Source organism: Canis lupus, chromosome 20 (assembly GCF_011100685.1).
Source record: "Canis lupus familiaris isolate Mischka breed German Shepherd chromosome 20, alternate assembly UU_Cfam_GSD_1.0, whole genome shotgun sequence".
In the NCBI taxonomy this organism is placed as follows: Eukaryota; Metazoa; Chordata; class Mammalia; order Carnivora; family Canidae; genus Canis; species Canis lupus.
In genome coordinates this window covers 48,964,648-48,986,903 of record NC_049241.1, presented here as the reverse complement: position 1 = coordinate 48,986,903, position 22,256 = coordinate 48,964,648, and the positions used below count along the sequence as shown (strand labels likewise).

General features: G+C 49.1%; 1 protein-coding gene across 4 annotated transcripts; it reads right to left on the bottom strand.

The window, feature by feature from the left end:
* Positions 1-1,263: 1,263 nt before the first annotated feature.
* On the bottom strand, positions 1,264-22,191 carry BRME1 (break repair meiotic recombinase recruitment factor 1). 4 transcript variants are annotated; one of them, XM_038567072.1, is made up of 11 exons: positions 22,113-22,191; positions 21,762-21,825; positions 21,206-21,257; positions 17,072-17,246; positions 13,762-13,843; positions 13,418-13,528; positions 8,414-9,718; positions 4,934-5,044; positions 4,600-4,688; positions 2,556-2,648; positions 1,264-1,457 (listed from the first exon to the last, which is right to left on the bottom strand). In XM_038567072.1, exons 3-11 carry the CDS (start codon positions 21,234-21,236, stop codon positions 1,292-1,294), a joined length of 2,163 nt encoding a protein of 720 aa, XP_038423000.1. In that variant the 5' UTR covers positions 21,237-21,257; positions 21,762-21,825; positions 22,113-22,191; the 3' UTR covers positions 1,264-1,291. The 4 variants fall into 4 exon arrangements, with proteins under 4 accessions (XP_038423000.1, XP_038423002.1, XP_038423001.1 ...); XM_038567074.1 differs by having other exon boundaries at positions 21,620-21,825; positions 22,113-22,186; XM_038567073.1 differs by lacking the exon at positions 22,113-22,191 and adding an exon at positions 22,063-22,081.
* Positions 22,192-22,256: the final 65 nt, after the last annotated feature.

Sequence of the window (22,256 nt, the reverse complement as noted above, 5' to 3'; positions counted from 1 at the left end):
AAATGGGTAGAAGCCTCCACACTGGAGGTGGGGGCCTGATGGGAGAGGGGAACTGAGAGACAATTAGACTAAGCCCTCCCTCCCCCTCCCTCAAATCATCCTGACCAAGCAGGCCCTCAGTGAATTAAAGTCCTCACAAATGCCCAAACAACCAGGGCCATGGAGTCACATGTCCAACCATTCAGAGCAAGGGAAGGCCTAGGGGGTTGGGCATAGGAGGGGAGCAGGGCTAGGCAAAGTGGGAATATGTCCTGGGGGGTTGGGCCAGCCAAGACCTTGGCTCTGCTTGGGCAGAAATGGGAGGGAGATGGAGCTCCATCACCACCCAGGTAGTGTGATCCAGTTCTCCTGGGCCAGGGCTGTGGTTGTGGGAATCCCTGTTCCCAGAGGGCAGCAGGTGGCAAGTGTCTGTCCAAATTCTCTCTGCCAAGCAAAGGTCTGGCCTGGGGACCCTGAGTTCCATCCCTAGTAGCCCACACTGTCTTCCAAAGTTGGGTGGAAGCAGGATTTGGACTTTGCAGGTCCCCTCTGCCCTTGGCGCTTCGGACTTGAACTGGGACCTGAGGCCACCCAAGGAGGTGGGCTGGGGTGAGCTGGAGATGGGAGATGACCCTTAAAGACAGCCTGCTATCCAGGCTTGGAGGGGGGAAGGGAGGAGTAGAAAGACAACATAGAGGAGGGCTCCTTAGCAGCCCCAAAGAGTCCCGGATGGAGTTAAGGGATACAATATCCAGCCATCCTCCAGCTGATTATATAGGCCAGAGCCACTGGGGCTTGAGATCCAGGGAACCAGGAGAATGGGCATGTCCTGGCAGGTTCAAGGAAGGAGCTACACATGCAGCCAGAAGTGGTGGGGAACCTTGATCCTGCCTTGCCCCCTCCAACATGGGATTTCCCGGGGTTTAAGAAGACAGTGGGAGGGGGCCTCTGCCTTGATCCTAGGAATTGGGGTGTAGGAGTCATAGGCCAAAGGACCAAGAAAGTCTCAGGTCTGGCCAACCTTTTGGTGACCAATGTAATTGAAGCATGATGTTCTGTAAAATGGGTTTGACAGCAGCACCTGCTTATGACAACATCATCAGGGTTGTGTAAGCCTGGCCCTCAGCACCCTGCAGGCACAGCTGTTTATCAGTAACAATCCCCCCCCCCCCCCCCCCCCCGCCCCGCACCACCAGTGCCTTTTTCCGGTCTAAGGCCTAGAAGCAGCTTGTGCCTTGGAGGATGGGTAAGGTCACCTGAGCCCATCTGAGCACTGAGCGCAAACCTGTCAACTCTCCAGCTGGGTGATTGGCTATGATGCCTCAGTGGGCTTGCTGCTCCACAGATACGGGGGTGTCTGTGCTTGGATGCGTACATGTGTGCACACACACAGCGACCCACTCCTGGAGACTGACACATTCAGTAACTTGTGGGGACCCCTTGATTCACAGGGCCCTGCGGTAGCCCAACCTGCTTTCCTGGGGAGGATGAGAAGTAAAAGGAGAAAGAAGTGGTTAGGGAGGTTTGTGGGTACAACATTAAGGAACTGAAAATACCTCAAACCCAAGTAGCAGGTCACAGATCCACACTAGGGAATCATTTATTAATGATCTAACCAAAAGAAATAAAATGGAAATCCGGAGAAAAACAAAGGTACCACCAACAAAGGGAGCCCTTCTCTCCTCCAGTAAAGAAACAAATTCTGAACCTCCTATAACCTGAGCTAAAGAATGAAATTTGCAAATCTAGATAAACATCTGGGTGGCTCTGGGCTCTGCTCAGAAGCAGCTGGCTTCCGGAGGGTGGGGGGCACAGCCGGCCTCCTGCTGCCTGCCTCCAGCCTTCTGCCTCTGACCTCTGCTGCAGCCGCAGGGAAGAGCAAGTTCCGTCCCTTACTGACTCTCAAGGGAGGCTGTAGATATGGGCCTGGCCTCTGATGTTTCCCATGGCAAGATGACTTCCGGGTCATCTGAGGGGAGGTTTCTGGGACCCACTAGGACCTGCTGGAGCATCTTATAGGGTAAACCAGGGGGCAGACAGGGCCCTGCAGGCTTTCCGGGGTCTGCCAAGGGATTGTTTCCAGCTGTTTAGCAGCAGAACTTCCGGGGGCCAGAGCAGAGGAAACACGCACAGGCGCTGCAAGCTTGTGCACATGTGCACACACAAGGCGCTCCTGAGGTGGTCTGGAAGTAATCTACAAATCCCTCCAGGATCGCTCCTCCGGAGGGAGATTCCCAGCTCCCTTTGATGTGTAGGGTGCTGGGCCTTTCCCTGCCAGCCTTGCCTTCCGGTAGCTGAGGCGCTTGAAGGCCTCCAGGTCCCGGTGGGCGCTCATGATCAGCCGGCTGTGTGGAAGTGTCAACATTTGCTGTGTGTGCTCCACCAGATGCCCAGAGTGGGGACCACACCTCACATTCAGGCATGAGTGCCTGCTCACGCTTTCACATAAGCTCCCACACATGCATACTCACAGGCTGTGGACACACAGAGGCAAATGCAGGCACTGGGCCCTCCCCACCATCCCCTCTGCCACGCCTCCCACCCCATCCATCTGTGGATCTCAGCCCAGTGCTTACTTCAGGTTGGAGAGCTCAACAATAAGACCTTGCACCGTGTCTGTTGCATCCTCCATCCTGGCGGCTTCACAGGCCTTGATCCCTACACAGGTCCTGGCAGGGAAAGAGGGAAGACAGGAGGTCTGACCTCACTGGACAGCTCTGCCAAACTCTTCTGGGGGCTTCTGCTGGGCCTGGAGCTGTCTTCTCCAAATATTAATACCTTTTCCAGCTATGAAGCCACCAGAGGCAGAGCCCTGATGGCCAACCCAGCTGGCTGTACCATCAAATGCACACCCAGAATTCAGCCTCTTCTCCCCACCACCTTGGTCCTCATCTGGACAGTTGCCACAGCCTTCTTGGCCGCCAGTGCCTGCCTCTACAGCCTGTCCACCATTCAGCACTGGGGTGGGGTCAGCTGTGAAAATAGAAACCCAGCCCAGCATCCCTCCTTAAAGCCCTGCACCATCTGCCAGCACCTCCAGACCCCCATCCCCTCCCTCTCACTCCCCTTCCCCCCCTGCTCCAGCCACTGAATTCCTGTCTGTTCCCTGAGCACTTCTGAGGGCCCTGGAATGTTCTTTCCCAAAAGTCTCCTCCTGTTGGGGGAGGGGGGGCCTCCCCTGATCACCACGTTAAAATTTTAACCCCTTCCTCACTGTCTTTTTCTTAACACTCCACCATCTGACTAATTTGCTTGTCTCTCACCCTCCCACCCCCACCAGATGGAAGCCCTGTGTTTTGTCCTACACTGTCTCCCCCATGCCCACAGCAGTTCCTGGAAGAGCTGGCACTGGATGGTATTAGTATCTATGGAAGAGGTAGATGCACCACATACCCACTGTATCTAATGCATGTGGCCTGTGGATGTGGGCAAAGGGCTGCCCTCCTGGACTCAGGGCAACAGCTGTTCCTAAATCTTCAGACACCCCAGCTTGTCAGTGTCTTCTGGGCTGTCACTACAGGAACTCCAGTTCTACTCCACCCACTTCAGTCACCCTGAGATGGCATTCCAGCCTGGCCTTAGCCTCTGCATGTCTCACTCAGCCACAGGCCACTGAACTGGATCCATAACCTGCCTAGAAGCTTCCAGACATTCATGTGGGTCACATTGGAGGCCACTGGAGATTCAGACCTCAATCTCCCTTCTCTGCTCAAATAGTAGGGCCACTTTGACTAAACCGCTTCTGATCCCCATGCAGGGTACATGAGCATGTGTGGGGCAACAAGTGGTACAACAGGTATTACATACAAATGTATGCATGAGCAGGAGGAGGAAACATGGCCACCCTCTACCCTGAGGAGGAGGAGGAGGAGAAAGAGAAAGGAGACTGCCAAGGGTTGTGTCCCTCACCCCTCCTCCACACTTGCCAGACAGAAACAGAAACTTGGCCATGAATAATCGATAAGCCGCAGCCTCTGCAGAGGGGCCAGTTCAAGTATAAGGTAAGAGGAGAGGATTGTGGCCCAGTGCTAATGGCTGGTAGGGCTGGGAGAAAGGACACAAAGGGAGGTAACAGACTGTGAGAGGCTCTGGGGTGGAGACAGAGAATCCCCCAACACTCTCTCTCTCTCCCCATGGCCTACAGGAAGGAGAGAAAGCAGCCTGCCCCAGGGCAGAGCCAAGTAAGGAACTCCAAAGGGCCCTCTGGATGCCAGAGTAGGGATAGGCCCCAAGGTCACGTGGGCCAGTGGTTTTTATCCCAGTCTGGGTCCCCTTCCCCTCCACAGATTTTTGGGGTAAGCTCTAGATCCTCTCTCCAGAAAAACACACATAGTATGTTAAAACAACCTATGGAACTGGGGGTACTACCCCAGAAGTCCTGGGGAGAGACTCGTTCAGCTATAGATTGAGGATCCTCAGTTATCCACTTGCAGGGAGCAGAGGCATGCACAGTGTGAAAGATGGGCTCAGCTCCCCTACTGAGGGAAAGGCAGAGCTGGTGTGAGGGGGAGTGTGGGGGCACCAGTGCCAGGAAAACAGCGACATTTTTCCCTCCCAGGTACTTAGGGCTGACTGCTGCTGGGGCAAGAGCCCTGGGTTAGCCTCCCAGCCCTTGCCTACCTCAGCTGGAACTCCGTGAGAAGGCCTCCATCAGCTTGTGGGCTTGTGCCAGGCCAGCAAGAGTCCAGCCTGCTCCCTGTAGGAAACAACTATAAAGAGAGAACACATGTGAATGGCCTAGCTGGCTGAGCCCTGCACGGGGTAGGAAGAGTCATGCAGAGAACCTTTTAATTCTCCTGGGCCATGCCAGGAACACAGAGGTAGACTCCTGCAGAAGAAAAGTGGGGCAGGGAAGGGATAGGATGCTGTGACAACTGAACCTGGGGGCCACTAGCCTGGGCTGCTCTCACCCTCCCCCTTCAGAAGGAACAGACAGGGCAATGTTAGGTCTGACCCTGGTGTCCCCTGCCGAGCTTGTTCTTTTTGAAGGGCTGATCTGTGCTGGCCGATGGCTCTGTTCCTGATGACGGAGGCGTGGCACTGTCTCCTGCTCATCTTGCAGTACCTAGAAAGGTACAGAGAAGACTCTCAGTGACCGTGACTGGGGTGAGGTGGGGCATCTGGTGTTGAGAAGAGGTCAGCCAGGTAAGCCACCTGTTTTGTGTCAGAGACAGATTTTACAAATAAATTGTAAGGGAAAATTTTATAATTAATAGAGGAGAGGGCCAGGTAACCCAGTTTCTAAATGGTAACAGCAGTTTAATTTTCATGAAAAATGTCAGGCTCAATCATGGAGGTGACATGTGTCACTCTGAAAAGAGACAAGCTGGGGTAGACTGGCCAGTCCAGGGCTTCTTCTGGGGAGACCAAAGTCCTAGAGGAAGAAGGGATCTGTTCCAAAGATGTCCTTTCAAAAGCGGGCCCCTCTTCCCTGTCAGGGGTCAGGAATGGGATAAAGGGCTTGAGCTACAGCTTCCAGCTGCAAATTGTCCCTGAATCCAAAGAACATACATAAAGAACTGCCTGTAGCCCAAGGGTTCTCGCTGGGGGATGATCACCCCTAGGCACTTTACATTGGTCAGCACACTTTGGGTAGGCAGAGTGCTACTGGCATCCAGTGGGAAGAGGGCGAGCGTGCTGCTCATGCCCTAGAGCACAAGGACAGCCTCACCACAGAGAACTATCTGGCCCCAAATGCCAGCAGTGCTGAATCGGAAGACTCCTAGAGACAATACAGTATCTCCTAGGCATCTGGCCTACTGTTTCATAGAAGTGATTCTGTGGCTTAAAATATAACTCAGTATCACATAATCACCCTACTCACTGGGCCATTCTTGGCCCTGAGGCACATTCTCCCTCCCAATACTCCAACCACTGCTCCCACCAGCATTGTGTAATGTTTGTGTAAATGTTTGACACAAGGGCAGTCCTCGTACTGAATGTGCTGGAGGCCACTGCTGTAGGACCCAATTTTTTTTAAAGATTTTATTTATTTGAGAGGGAGTGAGTGCGTGAGAGAGCACAAGCATGGGGAGTGGCAGAGGGAAAGGGAGAAGTAGGCTCCCCACTGAGCAGGAGCCCAATGCAGGGCTCCATCCCAGGACCCTGAGATCATGACCTAAGCCAAAGACAGATGCTTAACCAACTGAGCCAGTCAGGTGCCCCTTTTAAATGACATTACTTAAGCGGTGTACAGAGGCTCCACCAGCCCTGTGGTGAGTGTCACATCCTAAGGGAGCTACTATAAGAAGAAAACACCGTACTTTCCTGTGAGGAGACCTGGGTTTGGAACTGGTCACTGCTGTATAACTTGTATTAGCCGCTGCTGCCACTGTCTCCATCCACCTGCACTCTGTAGCCTATTGGCCCTGTCCATTGGCCTTCCTGCTGGGCTCCAACTGGTACCTTTCTGTGGGAACCTGCTTGTGCTAAGGTTGCCCTGACTTGTTCGGGAACACCCAATATCAAAACAAAATGTGCCCAGACGTCAGCAACCTTGTCAGGACTGCACCTCCACCCCTGGAGAGCCTGTCAGGTCTGACCACCTCGGCTGTTTGCTGGTTCCCTGCACTGCAGATTCCTTAGTGTTTTCAAAGCCCAAAGTCACTGGCAGCCTATCAAGAGGGGCTTGTTCCTCTGCCTGCTGGATGCCACTAAATATCCCAACTGCTTCTCCTTTAGCCAATACCCAACAGCCAGAGGCTGGGGGTAACTCAGACTGCTCTTCTTTCCAAAGGAGGAGTTTATATTTTTCAAGGGATGAGGCTTCAGTTACAATATTTCAACTGTGTCAGTACCTGAATGCCTACCTATCCCAGTGACTGTGTTCAAACTCTAAGACTGGACTGCACTGTGACTTGCTTTCCATGTTGCTCATCTGGTGATTGAGAAGGGGGGACACAGGAGCCGGGGGCCAACATGTGGCAGGGAGGGCTTGGTCTGAAGTCACCTTGCAGATAAACATTGTCAAGGGTAAAAAAATGGCCCTTCACCCTCCCTTGGGAAGGCGGTACCTTGGAGATCCATATTTGCCCAACCCAGCGGCATTCCCCTCTAAGGCTGGAACAGCTGGCTTTCTTCAGCTGGGGTACCAGATGAAACACTATGCTTGTGTTTCAAGGCCGTGTCCTATGAAAAGACTCTTTAAGTGCCAAAATGATAGGCTACAAAATGTTCACTCTGGAAGACAGGTGGGAATGGTACTACCACAAACCTCACGGGAATAGGAGTAGGGACCACGCCTAATCTGTTAACTCCTGGCAGAGCAGACTCTTGATAAGCATGTAACTGAATTAATTTTTTAAACATCTCAACAGGACAGCCGAAGAAACAGAGGCCACTGTTTGTAAAGCAAGTCAGGCTCTGTGCTCCAAGACAGGACAACTGAGGCACAGCTGCAGAATCAGGCCAATGTGGGAGCAGACCCAGCCTGCTTCCCTCCCAGCTGCGTCACCTTGGGCAGGTGCTTGAACTCCTGGAGCTTCTTTTTTTTTTTTTTTTTTTTAGAGATTTTTTTTTTTTTAATTTATTTATGAGAGTCACACAGAGAGAGAGAGAGAGAGAGAGAGGGAGAGGCAGAGACACAGGCAGAGGGAGAAGCAGGCTCCATGCACCAGGAAACTCCTGGAGCTTCTTAACTACACCCAGTATGTGGAAAGAGAACCACCTACCTCCCAAGGTGTGACTGCAAAGCACTTAACCCAGACTCAGGTGTGCCAGTGGTCAGGGATGTGGTGCTCCCTTGGGGGTGGGGCCAAAGCAAAGCTGCCACCTTCCCAGACAGGTGAACACCAATGGCCTGCATAGGCTCAGTAGCTGGGGAACGTGATGTTGGGCAGGCAGATCCCTGAAGGAAGCAAAGTCCCTACAAATTCTAGCAGGAAAGCAAAATTCTGTGTATATGTTTGAAAAAAAAATCATATCAGAACCTTGAAATGACCCTCAAAATGGGCAAAACCTCTCTCCCAACTGGGGATTGAAGTCCTGGCCCCCAAGCCCAGTTCTGACATGGCTGGCTTTTTTCCAAGTTACCCCTCAAGGTCTCAGGCATCCTCTTTATATCTCTCAGAAACCTCCAGCCAGGGCCAGGCCCTGAAGTGTGGAGAGGGTGGGTAAACCTGAGGGCTCCGGTCAAGGAAAGGAGGACTTCCATCAACTCTGCCCAGGCTGACAGAATGCATGCGTTTCACTGCCTGGGGCTCTTTAGCTCCCATATAGACAGACCCCTTACAGAAAGGCAGATCTATTCTTTCTGGAAAACCACTGACTCCATACGCACCAAAGCTGCAACTCATTCCCCTAGACCTGAATGCCATATAGACAGATGGCCATGTACCCAAATCCCATACACACCCTAATGGGTAGTTTGGGATAGGTTTGTGGCCATGTGACACCTATCCTGGGATGGTCTGCTATAACATGGGGAAACTCTTACCTGCTCATGTGAGGTTTCAAAGTCAGGGGCTTCCAGGGCCTTCTGCATCTGGCTGTCTGGCACAAAGTCAGGTTCCAAAGCTAGGGACTCCCCCAAAACAGCCTGGTCTACAGAGCCAGGAGGGCATGCAGACCAGCCTGTGGGGGCCGCAGGGGCATCTATGCTGTCCTGGCAGGCTCTGGCCTCCTGGGAAAGGCCACCCACTGTTTCTCTGTTTGGCGGTGGAACAAAGGCTCCAAGAGACAGACTGAACCCCTCAAGGTCTTGTTCAGGGCTCTCGTGACTTAACTCAGCTGTTTTTTTACCTGCAGGCTGCAAGAGCAAAGGCAGCATACACACACTTCCCAGCCCATCTTGATCCAGGCCAGGCACCTTTGTCGGATCAACATCTGGACCCATTTCCGAGGCTAGAAGACTGGAATCTCTAGCACCTATTGTGGGCTCTCTTATGCTGTGATCCAGAGCCTGGGAGGCTGCAGGGCCCCCCAGGATGTTGCCAGGGGGCTTGCCTTCCCACCCTGCCTCCCCTCTACATCCTGTATCCCCAGTGAGAGATATGCAACTGAGCAGGGCCCCACTGCACCCTCCATCAGGGGCCTTCCCACTGGGACAGGTAGGTGCCTTGGTGTTGGCCTGTTCATCTGGCCTGGCCACCTCTGGAGCCCTCTGTTCTGGCTCAGTGGGGTCTGTGCTCACATCCGTGATGACAACAGTCCCAAGGGAGGAATATCTTGGACTGCTACAACTCTGTTCTGCTTCCCTGCCAGTCTTGCTGGGCATCTGTATGGGGTCAGAGAGGCCCTGGGCTGCAGATCTGGGCTCTGTGTCCTGAGTAATGGAACTTAGGACACTGTCTCCTTCTTCTTGACACCTCTCAGGCAGGTCAGCTTCTGCTCCCCCTTGGGCACTTGCTTCCTGAAGTGCTCCTTGGTCTGACTCTTTCTCTTCAGCATCTCCGCTCAGCAGGAGCCCTTTCTGGCCATGATAGCCTAGAACCCAACAACCTTCCCTGCTTTCACCATCTGGTGTGCTGGTTCCTTGCTCCAATAGGTGGTCCTGGGCCCTTACGGAGGCCAAGGGCACTGTGTCCCATTCTGGAGAGGCATCAGTGGAGGTTGAGGGCTGAGGATCCCCACTGCCAGGCACAGGTGTCATGGAGTTTTGGTCTCTGTGCTCAGGGTGGGTGCTGTCTACCTGAGTCTGGGCATCCAGCTCCCTGGCCTCCCAGGGAATAAGCCCTAGGGATTCCTCCCATAGGAAGGAATTCCTTCTGGCCTGCTGGGCACTCGGCTCTAGTGGTGTTTCCTGTGGAGAGAAAAAGACTCAGCTTTGAGTTTTCAATAAGGAATCATTCTAGAGATTTTTTTTTTTTTTTTTTAAAGTAAGCACCAGGGATCCCTGGGTGGCGCAGCGGTTTAGCGCCTGCCTTTGGCCCAGGGCACGATCCTGGAGACCCAGGATCGAATCCCACATTGGGCTCCTGGTGCATGGAGCCTGCTTCTCCCTCTGCCTATGTCTCTGCCTCTCTCTCTCTCTCTCTCTGTGACTATCATAAATAAAAAAAAAAAAAAAAAATAAAGTAAGCACCATGCCCAGTGTGGAGCCCAATATGGGGCTAGAACTCACGACCCTGAGATCAAGACCTAAATTGAGATCAAGAATCGAACACCTAACCAACAGAGCCACTCAGGTGCCCCAAGATTTTTCTAGTTGTAATTGTCCCTGTACAAAATCTCAGATGCTGCACAGGATGTACCCAAGTAGGGTTCAGTACCAGTGCTGGGCATAGTCAGAGCCAGGGGCTGGAGGGGTAACCAGAAGCACAGGAATTTCTCCTTCCATCAGCTCCTTTCCACCACCAACAGGCACACAGGGACTCTTAGAACAAGGATACAAAAATCAAGGGGGCCTGTGGATTGTGCCCATGTCAGTTGCCTGGTGTTGGCAATCGATGCTAGTTTTAGAACACGTGACCACTGGTGGAAACTAGAGGAAAGCACACACGGACCTCTCTGTACTGTTTTGTTTTTAGTTGTGGTAAAATACACATTACGTAAAACTCAGCATCTTAACCATCTTGAAGTGTACAGTTCAGTGGTATAAAGTACATTTACACTGTTGTGCAAACATTGCCACCATCCATCTCCAGAACTCTTTTTACCTTCCCAAACTGAAATTCTGTCCCTGTTAAACAACTCCCTATCCCTCTCTCCCAGCCCCTGGCATCCACCAACTTTCTGCCTCTACAAAAAAATAAATAAATAAAAATTTTTTTTAGAGAGAGAGAGCGCACGAGAGAGCATATATTGAGGGTGGAGGTGGGGAGAGGCAGTTGAAATCTTTCTTTTTTAAGATTTTATTTATTTATTCATGATAGACACAGAGAGAGGTGCAGAGACATAGGTAGAGGGAGAAGCAGGCTTCTTGCAGGGAGCCTGATGTGGAACTCATCCTAGGACCCTGGGATCACTACCTGAGCCAAAGGCAGACAGATACTCAACCACTGAGTCACCCAGGTGTCCCAGAGGGAGAGAATCTTTTTTTTTTTTTTTTTTTTTTTTTTTGAGGGAGAGAATCTTAAGCAGGCTCCAGCATAGAACCCAACTCAGGGTTTGATATCACAGCCCTGAGATCATGACCAAAATAATTAAGAGTCAGATGCTTAACCAACTGAGACACCCAGGACCCCTTGCCTCTATGGATCTGACTCCTCTAGGGACCTCCTATAAGTGGAATCTTATAGCATCTACCCTTCTCCGGCTGACTAATTTCATTGAGCATAATATCCTCCAGGTTCATTTATATTGTAGCATGTGTCAGAATGTCTTTTTTTTTTAAGGTTTTATTTATTTATTTATTCATGAGAGACACACAGAGAGAGAAAGGCAGAGACACAGGTGGAGGGAGAAGCAGGCTCCATGTAGGGAGCCGGACGTGGGACTCAACCCCAGGTCTCCAGGATCGCACACTGGGCTGCAGGCGGTGCTAAACCGCCGCGCCACCAGGGCTGCCCAATGTCTTTGTTTTTTAAGACTGAAATAATAGTCCATCGTATGGATATGCCACATTGTTTATCTGTTCATCTATTGAAGGACACTTGGGTCCATGCCGTTTTTGCAAATTTCTATGAATCTATACTTATTTCAAGGTAAAAAGAAGAGCAAGAGGAAGAAGTGAAATGTCACTAACGGAGATAGAGATGACCATAATAGGGTGGGAAAGAGGAGGTTTCTGGCTGGGATTTATGTAGAATGATACTGTCCTTTAGGTAGATGGCAGTCCAATCCAGACCCTGAGGCCTAAACCTGCAGAGCCACTGCACCCCCTGGATCTCCCCCAACTCACGATGCTAGTAGCTGACATTTCCACCTGGAAATCTCCTGGTCACCTCCAATGTTACACAACCAACACCAGCTCCTGAGTATGCCCTCAGAGGCTCCCTGTCTCAACTACAGCAACTCCATTCTTCAGGCTATTCAGGCCCCAAATCCTGGAGTCAACCCATCACCTCCCTTCACCTCACATCCATGCCATCAACTCTCCCTTCAAACTGGACTACAAATAATTACATTTGATAGGTAGGGACTGAGGTCTGTACCCAAGGGCACTCTAGAGACAGCAGCTGTCCCCTTTCCCATGCCTCTTTCATACAGGGATCACTGCTGAGGGACATACCTCTGCCAGTACCTCCCTATACCAAAGAGGCCCAACCATTCTAGGAGGGTCTGCCCTGCAAATATCAGATCACTGAAGGTCAGAGCCTGTCAATCTGGCTTCAGTGAAGCCACTGGCAACCACTCACTGAGTTACACATAGCATTTCCCGCACATTTTCCGTCAAAAGTGAAGCTACGACCCCTCTTATTAGTTAATTTTATTATAAGTAAGCTCTATGCCCAACATGGGGCTCGAACTCACAAACCTAAGATCAAGAGTCAGTTGCATGCTCCACCAACTGAGCTGGCCAGGTGTCCCGACTCCTTTTAGTGAGATCATCATAGATTTATATATAGATATGAGAAACGATGGGGAAGACTCCTCATGCCCTTTACTCAGTTTTCTCCATTGGTAACATCTTGCCTAACTCGAGTATAATATCACAATCCAGATATTGACACTGATAAAGTCCACTGAACTTATCTGGCTTTCTAGCTTGACTTATACCTGTTTACATGTGTGTATGATGTTCTATACAGTCCTCTTGCAGTAGACGTTGTGCATCCACCACACAGATAAGATATAGAAAATCTCCAACACAGGATCCCTTGTGCTGCCAAGTGTAGCCACACTTGCCTCCCTCCCACCCTACCCACCTGCTCCAACTCCCTGCAACCACTAACCTACCCACCATTTCTATAATTTTCTCATTTCAATAATGTTATGCAAATAGAGCCCTACAGCGTATAACATTCTGGGACTGGCTTTTTCCACTCCACATAATGCCCTGGAAATCCATCCAGATTGTTGCGTGTATCACTAGTTTGTATCCTCTTTTATTGCTAGGTTGTGTTCCATGGTGTGTCCAGCCAATCACCCATTGAAGGATATCTGGGTGTTCCCAATTTGGGATGATTATAAACATGGCTTCTGGGAATATCCACCACTCACTTTGGTAGGGGCTTCTGTTGCCAGAGATGTCATCACCCCCAGAGCTCAGAGTGGAAAGGATGAGAATACATTGTAAGACCCACCCCTTGCCCCAAACCACACAAAAGCTTCCAAGAAGTAAAGAGGTTCAGGGATAGAATGTGGGCTGTTTTCTGTGTTTTTACTACTCTCACACAACCTGGGGAAGAAGGCCGCAGCCTTGACCATTTTGCTGCAAGCACAGCTATCCTGAACACCTCATACAGGCCTGTATGAGCATGAGCTCCACAGACATCTGTAGCATGGTGTACTGAAAAGGGGCATCTAGATGAGTGCAGGTCTAGCCAGTGCCAAAGAAAACCAAGGCTGAACTCAGCTGCCAAGGCTGGTCCAAGACGCTTGTGTCTACTGGGCTCACCTGGCTGATTTTAGGGGCTCCACTCCCAAGGTCCTCTTCCTTCAGCTCTGCTTGTCTTGTTGCTGTCTTCCTGAGTTTTGCAAACTGGGGGACATACCTCCTGGCTGAGTTCTGTGAACCAGATACAATAAGAACAAAACAACAATAAAGATAAGGGGAGGAATGAGGTTTCAGAAAGCAAATGCCAAACCAGTTCCTTTCTGGCAGCCTCAATGCAGCCCTTGCCCTCTGTCCCCAGCCCACAGTCCTACCAGTCTGTCAGCATGCTGGTGATAGAGACAAGAACTCCAGCTTAAGGGAGGCAGTGTCATTGGTTCATACATGAGGCCATAAAACAGGCTCACCTGAGAAAGAGCAAAGGGAACCGGCCCCTTTTCTGGTTGCCCAAAGAGCCTGGAGGGAGCTCCTGCTTCCTCATCATGGGAGCTGGGTGGAGAAAGACAAAACAGGAGGTTCTGAAGTCCTGGGAGGCTGTCAGTGCATGTGGTGAGACAAACAGGATGAATCCAAAGGCAAAGTAGTACTCAGTCTCCTGTAAGGGAGGCCCTGGAGCACCTGCTTAGAGAGGGTGGGATGGAGAAGGGGAACAGTGTGCCTAGGGTGACACTTGGCTGCCAAGAAGGGTGTGAAGACCCACACCTAAAATCCAAGCTGTCTGCTCTGGCAGCAGTTTACCCTTATAATCTCAGGAATTGGCTCCTGAGATAAGAATAGGAATTCTCATTTGCAATGACACTCTAACCCCCAACTCTGCAAATTCCAGAGAAAAGGAAGTTATAGACACAAAAAACACAGTATCTAAAAAAGCAAGTGTGTTCGTAATTGCCAAAATGCAGAAGCAATGGAGGCAGCCTTTAGTGGGTAAATTGATACGTAAACTGTGTGCACCCAGACAATGGAATATTATTCAGTACTAAAGAAATGAATTACCAAGCCATGAGAAGACCAAGAGGAAACTTAAATGCGTATTTCTAAGTGAAAGAAGCCAGTCTGAAAGCACTGTATGATTACTACTCTGTAACATTCTGGAAAAGGCAAAACTATGAAGACAATAAAAAGATGGTGCCAGGGTGGGGAAGGGAGGGATGGACAGGATACAGGAACTTTAGGCAGCAAAAATACTCTGTATGAGATTATAATGGTGGATACGTGTCATTCTGCATTTGCCCAAGCCCGCAGAACATACAGCACAGGGATCCCTGGGTGGCTCAGCAGTTTAGCGCCTGCCTTTGGCCCAGGGCGTGATCCTGGAGTCCCGGGATCAAGTCCCACGTCCGGCTCCCAGTATGGAGCCTGCTTCTCCCTCTGCCTGTGTCTCTGCCTCTCTCTCTCTCTATGTCTATCATGAATAAATAAATAAGATCTCTTTAAAAAAAAAAGAGAGAACATATAGCACAGAATGAACTCTAAAGTGAACTGTGGATTTTGGGTGATTAGCATGTGTCACTGCAAGTTCATCCTTGGTAACAAATGTACTGCTCTGGTGGGATGGCAATAATGGGGAGTAGTGTATGAGAAATCTCCATACCTTCTCTCCAATATTACTGTAAACCAAAGTGTCTGGGATTGAGCCCTGTATCAGGCTCCCTGCCCAATGGGGAGATTGCTTCTCCTCCCTCTGCCCTTTCCCCTGCTCGTGCTTGCCTTCTCCGTCTCATGCTCTATATATGTGTCTCTTTCAAATAAATAAAATCTTTTTTTTTTCAAATAAATAAAATCTTTAAAAAAATTTATTGTAAACCTAAAACTACTCTAAAAAAATTAGGTCTTTTTATAAAGCATGTGAGACTTATGGTTATATCTAAATAAATGCAGATGTGTATGTTGCTAAAAAAAAAGATTAAAATCTGGAACTAAAACTTCAAGATTTCAACTTTGGAAGTGAAAGAGGAAAAAGCCTGAAGATACAGTAACAGGTTTAAGTTGTATTGGGGAGCTTATAGAGACAGAATACATCTAGATAGTGATAGCAAGAGTGTTTGAAAAATTTTATTTATTTTTATTTATTTATTTGTTTGTTTGAAAATTTTTAACTGGAATGGGTTGTTTGGGTGGCCTCTAAAGTATTGGCTAAGATTTCATTTCTTGTTTTATTTTTATTTATTTATTATAGTCACACAGAGAGAGAGAGAGAGAGGCAGAGACATAGGCAGAGGGAGAAGCAGGCTGCATGCACCGGGAGCCCGATGTGGGATTCAATCCCAGGTCTCCAGGATCGCACCCTGGGCCAAAGGCAGGCGCCAAACCGCTGCGCCACCCAGGGATCCCTAAGATTTCATTTCTTAACGTAGATGTGTTAAGTTTGCTTTATGTTGTTGTTTTTTTCTGTTATACTTCTATGAACATGGTATTTTTTTTATGAACATGGTATTTTAAAAAAAGATTTTATTTATTTATTTATGAGAGAGACAGAGAGAGGCGCAGAGGGAGAAGCAGACTCCTCACAGGGAGCCTGATGTGAGACTCTATCCCAGGACCCAGATCACGCCCTGAGCCGAAGGCAGACGCTCAACCGCTTAGCCACCCAGGAGTTCCTTAAAAAAAGATTTTAAAAACAAAAACAAAAAAGAGGGTGGGAACCCACTTATGTGGGTTCTGACTACTCTTATGGACTCAAACAGCAAAAGGGGAAGTTCCTGGGACCCCCTAAGCCCTGTTGGCCTCTCCAGGAGTGAGGAGCACAGTGATACTGTGCGCCCAGGAGAATGGTTTAAGTGTGATATGTTACCCCTCTTCCTATCACACATACAGCAGTGCTGCCTTTAGTTCTAAGACTAAAATAATCTGAGATCACATACCTTTCATCCCCCAAAAGTTCTTTTGGTCAGACCGTGTGCTCCAATTGTTTATTCAGAAAATTTGGCTGACCAATCCATGAGGCTTTCTCTGAAGACTCTAGTAGCAGGAGCCCTCCTTCTCCTAACTCCTGCTAACCCTTTCTACTTTGCTCTAGTTACATGTGGTTTAACCCCATGAACAAACTATTCTCCAGATCTTCCTTTTTAGCTCACTGTGCTTAATTACATATTTCTGAAAAAAAAAAAAAAAAATCGAAGACGGGAGCTAGGAAACCATGGTGGTTAGGAACACAGGAGCCAGACACAGCCAGATCCCCAGCCTGCCCTGTGCCAGCTCAATGGCCTTGGGCAAGTAAGTCATTTGATCTCTTGAAGTCTCAGAGTCCTCACCTGTGACATGGAGATAAAAATCTCACAGTGCCATGAGGGTTAAACAAACGGATAGGTGTAAAGTGTTTATTATTAGTACACTATCTGGCACATAATAATTGCTATCTCCCAATGGGTTATTATTTTGCAGACCCACAACTCCATCAATCTTTTCTTGGTTAAGAGGGAATACAGGATAAACATGGATTTGACCAGTAGACAGGACAAGATGCATTCTATTATTAAGTGACCTTGAAAAATCCAAGGTTTTCCTTGCTTATGGTTAAAATATAAACTTTTTCTTGCTAAAGAGGAGAGTCTGGGGAAGAAGACTTTGAGAAGCAATCTGAGGGCCCCTGAACCCCCAAAGGGGAGGTATGGAGTTAGATGGGTCATGTTGGCCACCACCCCTTATCCTGTTTACTGGGCTGCTGTGCTATGTCCACTGTTGGTGGGGAGGCTTGCTGGAATGTTCCAAGCCACCTACCTGGAGAGTGCCTGTACTGGTTCCTCTGTTCTCTGCTCTGCAGAGGGAATGGGTCCTGATCTGCCTTCTGACTCTTCAGGGAGACACAAAGAGCTCTGCTCAGAACTCTGCGGGGGCCCGCCAGAGTCTCCTAGCCTTGGGTTCTTTGGGGCCTTTGGAGGACGGACTCCTCCTCCTGGTTTAGAGAGAAAGAAAAAGGGATGGGAAATACAGGGGGCACGCACTGCCATGGCTGACAACCAAACCTGACAGGGCCACTGCTTGAAATGAGCAAGCTTATTCCAAGGGTAGAAACCCCTGTTCTGACTCTAGCCTGGAGAGAGAGATGGGATGGCACCTTGTCCAAGATCTTAGGTGATCATGCCATTCAAAGGCTTTTTACCTGAGTTGGCCTAGCATCAAACTATACAAGACGACCTGGCTCAGCCAACTATCTCCCTGGGAAGGTGGTGAGAGGTGTGTACTGGCTTCCTTGAGTCTCAGCTCAAATGTTACCTCAAATGGTCATCCCTGACTTCTTTATAGAGCACACCCTTTTAGATCCATGCTCTGTTTTATTCATTTCACAGCCTTTTTTTTTTTTTTTTAAGATGGAGAGTGAGAGAGGAGGGAAAGGAGAAAGAATCTTTTTTTGTTTTTTCTTTTTTAAAGATTTTATTTATTTATTCATGAGATACACAGAGAGAGAGAAGCAGAAACACAGGCAGAGGCAGAAGCAGGCTCCCTATGGGGAACCCAATGTGGGACTTGATCCCAGGACCCCGGGATCACAGCCTGAGTCAAAGACAGACACTCACCCACTAAACCACCCAGGTGCCCCAGGGAGAAAGAATCTTAAGCAGGCTCCACACCCAGCACAGAGCCCGACAAGGGGCTCAATCTCACAACATTGAGATCATGACCTGAGTGGAAATCAAGTTGGACGTTTAACCAACTGAACCACCCAGGCGCCCCCACTACACAGTTTTTTTTGCCATTACCTGATGTATTGTTTTTTTTTCTATCTCCCTCAATACAACGAGGGGCCTGTATCACTGTCTGCTGAGTCTCAAGTGCCTAGAAGATCATCTAGTGCACTGCTGATGCTCAATAAATACTTGGTAAATGATTAAATAAACACAAGTATAAAACAGAGATCACCACCAGAAACACAGATAGTACTAAATTATGTGCCACTCTAGTTTTCTGTGATTCCTGCAGATTATCTGTTCTGGGAAAACTAGGCCCTAGAATTATAGAGTGCTAGGAAAGTGATGTCCCAGTTGTCCCTTGGTCCCTTGTATCTCTGCAATACCTTCCCTATCAGTGAAAAAAAAAAAAAATTAAGAGCCTAACACCTATTTGCAGAATGAAAGCAACCCCCTTACACAGAAACTGCCAATGGTGGCCAACTTGTAAGACCTCCTCAAACCTGGCCCCAACCTAATCATTCAAAAAACAAATGATAAGGGTTGAATCTAGTAAGTTCCATGACAGACGCTGTCCTAAGTTGGGCATTTATGACAAAACTTCAAGGTAGGGTCCCACTGTTACACCCATCTTATAGATAAAAAAGCTGAGGCATATGGAAGCCAAGCAATCTGGCATGGGATCCAGTCAGTCCAACTCCAGAGTCTGCACACTTAAGTGTATCTGAGCATTTGTTGAGCACCTACTATGTACTGTGCCTCTGACCACACAGTGAGAACAAAAAGGCAAACAGACCCTGGCCTGATCTTTCTGAAGGTCAGTCAAGTACACACTTTCCAACTTCAGCTCCTTACACACCTTAAAGTAAACCCACCTAATGAGCTCTCTCCCCAACACTGATCACCAGGGTCCTCATTAGCATTCACTTGACTGTGCCCCAGTAGATCACCATGACTTTTTGACTTTCTTGTAATGTCTGGATTCTGTAAGTTACGGTGTGTTTGTTTAGAAGTTTACCCTACTGCTGCGAATTTGATCAGTGTTCTCAGTGAGAAGCATTTTTCTTTCTCCCCTGACTAGACCCTGAGGGTCTTGAGGGCAGGAACTGAATCTGTTGCACCCTTTGATCTCATCCTTGTCCTGTCACCCTACCTTGCTTAGGTGTCCACCTCAGTGCTGCACTCAGAGCAAGGCTCCAAGGAATGTTTCTTATACAAGCACATTCCCACCTTGTGGTCTGCCAAGAGGCAAAATCGAGCAGCTTTGTTTATTTGGTTTCTTAAGATGCCCAAACATTAGCTCACCCTGCTCACCCAACGGACATGTGCACCAAATAAAAAACAAAATATCAACAGAAGTGAAGAGCCTCTTATTTCCTTCCTGTGATCTGTCCCCACAGGACTAATTTAAGAAAAACTAAAGGCAGAACCTTATGTTCAACACCAAAGGCCAAAGATGTTGGGAAGGAAGGGCTTCTTTCACCACCTGCCAGAATCGTCTTTCTCTGTCCCCACCCCTTCCAGGACACCAGAAACAGCTGTCCTGGGCCAGCCTGCAGTCCACTGAGCTAGGGATCCCACTGCCAAGAGAAGCCCCAAATGACCTGACGTTGGGTGGGCTTGGCTGTCCCCAGCTTCCCCTTCCAAGGTCAGTGAAATTCCTGTTTCCGAGCAGTCTGTTGCTCATCTCTACACAAAACATTTTCAATCCATTGCTAATTTTTCTGTCCCACATTGTGGGAAAAAATGAGTGCTACTCTATAACCTCATTAACCAGTAAGTAGTCATTTCCGAACTTTGAAGAAGTTTAAATGATCTTCGACAATGAGAGGGATATAGAGCTATGCTATGTAATGCTGGGTATTTTACTTTGTCCCTGAGGAAATTGTACATGTATATTAATAAGTAAAGATGGTCACGATATTCCATAAAGTGAAAAATGGGGATTAAAGATTAGTGTGTGTGATGCTTCTATTTTCTAGTAAAAAACAAACAAACAAAAAAAACCCCAAAAACACAACACAACACTGTATTTGTGCATATACCAAAAGGGTTTGGAAAAAGTAGTGTACTGAGGTTCATTTCCTGGCTTTTTATGCTGTCCTGTGATTGATCATTGTCCCGTGGTTGTGCTGGATATTAACCTTAGGGGAAGCTGGAGGTAGGGTAGAAAAACTGAATTTGGGTGGCTCAGTGGTTGAACGTCTGTCTTCGGCTCAGGCCGTGAGCCTGGGGTCCTGAGACCAAGTCCCGCATCAGGCTCCCCATAGGGAGCCTGCTTCTCCTCCCTCTGCCTATGTCTTTGCCTCTCTCTGTGTCTCTCATGAATAAATAAATAAATAAATAAATAAATAAAATCTTTAAACATACAAACAAACAAAAACTCTGAACTCTTTTTCCAAGTTTTCTTTAAGCCCCAAATTATTTCAGAATGAAAAATTTGCTTGCTTTTTTTAAAGCCTGGGAGGAGAATCATAACAGCAGCAGCCACTTGTGTACTACCAGTGGTCTATCCTCCATGCTTTACAAATACTAACCCACATTTGAGCTCTAGGGCAGAGTTCTCCACCTCAGTATTGTTGACATTTGGGGCCAGGTCATTCTGTATTGTGGGCGCTGTCCTGTGCATTATAAGAATTAGCACATCCTTGGCCTCAAGCCACTAAATGCCAATAGCTCCCCACCCCCATACATTATTTGTGGAAACGAAAACATCTCTAAACATTCCCAACTTCCTCTGAGGTGCAAAAAATCCTCCTCAAACCAGGTAGAGAATCATTATTTGAATGGAAAGGGTAGGTGGCTTTATTATCTTCTACTTACAGAAGGGGGAAACTGAGATACAGAGTCATCTGCCATCACGTGGCAAGCCAGAGAGCTGAGACGAAGCCAGGGTGTTGGTTCCAGAGGGAACACTTACCACACACCCTATGGCCTTGTAGCATGTCAAAGACCTTGTAGCTCTATCCAAAGGTCGTCTCCGAGAGTGCACCCCTGGCCTTAGGCTATGGGATCCCACTAGAGGCTGGAGGAAGCTCCAGAAAGCTTTCACTTCTTACTGTATGCACTTTGCACAATTTATAATTTTCCTACCAGCATGTATTAAATCACCCTTTTTCCCCCAAACAGCTTGATGTGGTCATGTCAGCATTTCTGCAACAAATAAGACTACATTCCTCCTATAACCAAATGCAGCAGTAAAACAGTGTCAACTTGCTCTAAATACCTGAAGTCCGAAGCTTTTTCCTCTTACTCATTTTATCTGTTTCTGGAAAAATCTGAAAACAATGAGCAAAATCATTACAAGTAGTTCCTGTCCCTGGGTACAGACCAGTGACCCTGGCTTAGGACAGAAGCCACCCTTACCCCACCTCTGCCCATCTGGCTGCCCACCCCCAGAGCGGGGGGGGGGGGGCGGGGAGCACAAGCTGGACCCCGAGGAAACACATTTAGGGGAGTCCCAGCCACCTTGGGCCATGGCCGGGTAAGAATTCAAAGCTTCTCCACGCTGCTGAGAGCAGAAGGAACTGCCCATCTGCCCATCCAGGAAACCCTGGCCACCCCAGCTCCAGTCCCTAAATTGGGACAGGCTATGTGAAGCCCCCTCCCCAGCTGTGGTCTGAGACCTTTCCAGAGATACCTGAGGATTCTGGAAGGAACCACCTGTGGCCCTTCAAAGGCTCAGGGAACCCCGGGTGGGCGGGTTGCCTGGGGCCCTGGAAGCAGGATTCACCACAGACCGGCTCCTGGGGGCACTGGGGGCCAGACAAGCCCAAACCGACCTGGGCCACCGAAGTTGTCAAGGTCCCTCTGTCCTTATCAGGAACTGAGTAGGTGTGCCTGAATCTGTTGGGGAACAATTAGATTAAATTATTTGCGTTAGGATTTTTTGAGAAAATAAAAGGCAAAGTTGGCCCTCACGGAGCCCAGGTGGCCGGGGATCTGGAGCTGAAGGGCGGGAAGGCCCGAGGCCCGAGCTCTGTGGACCCGACCTCCGGTGTCCAGACCCACACTAACTCCACCTCGGCCACCTAAAAGTGTGGAATGTCCAGACTAGGGCCTCCAGGGGAAGCCAGAACCCACAGGTGGCCGCGGAACACCGTGAGCCCGGAGGCCGTCACCACCCCTCACACCTGAACGCGCGCTCCTCCTCTTTCCCGCGCAACCCGCGGCACCGCCGTGCGCATGCGTAATGTTAGCACCGCCCCTCACAGCCACGCACGCTCCGCCTCTTTCTCGCGGAGTCCGCGGCACCGCCCACCGCCCCTTAGTGCGCA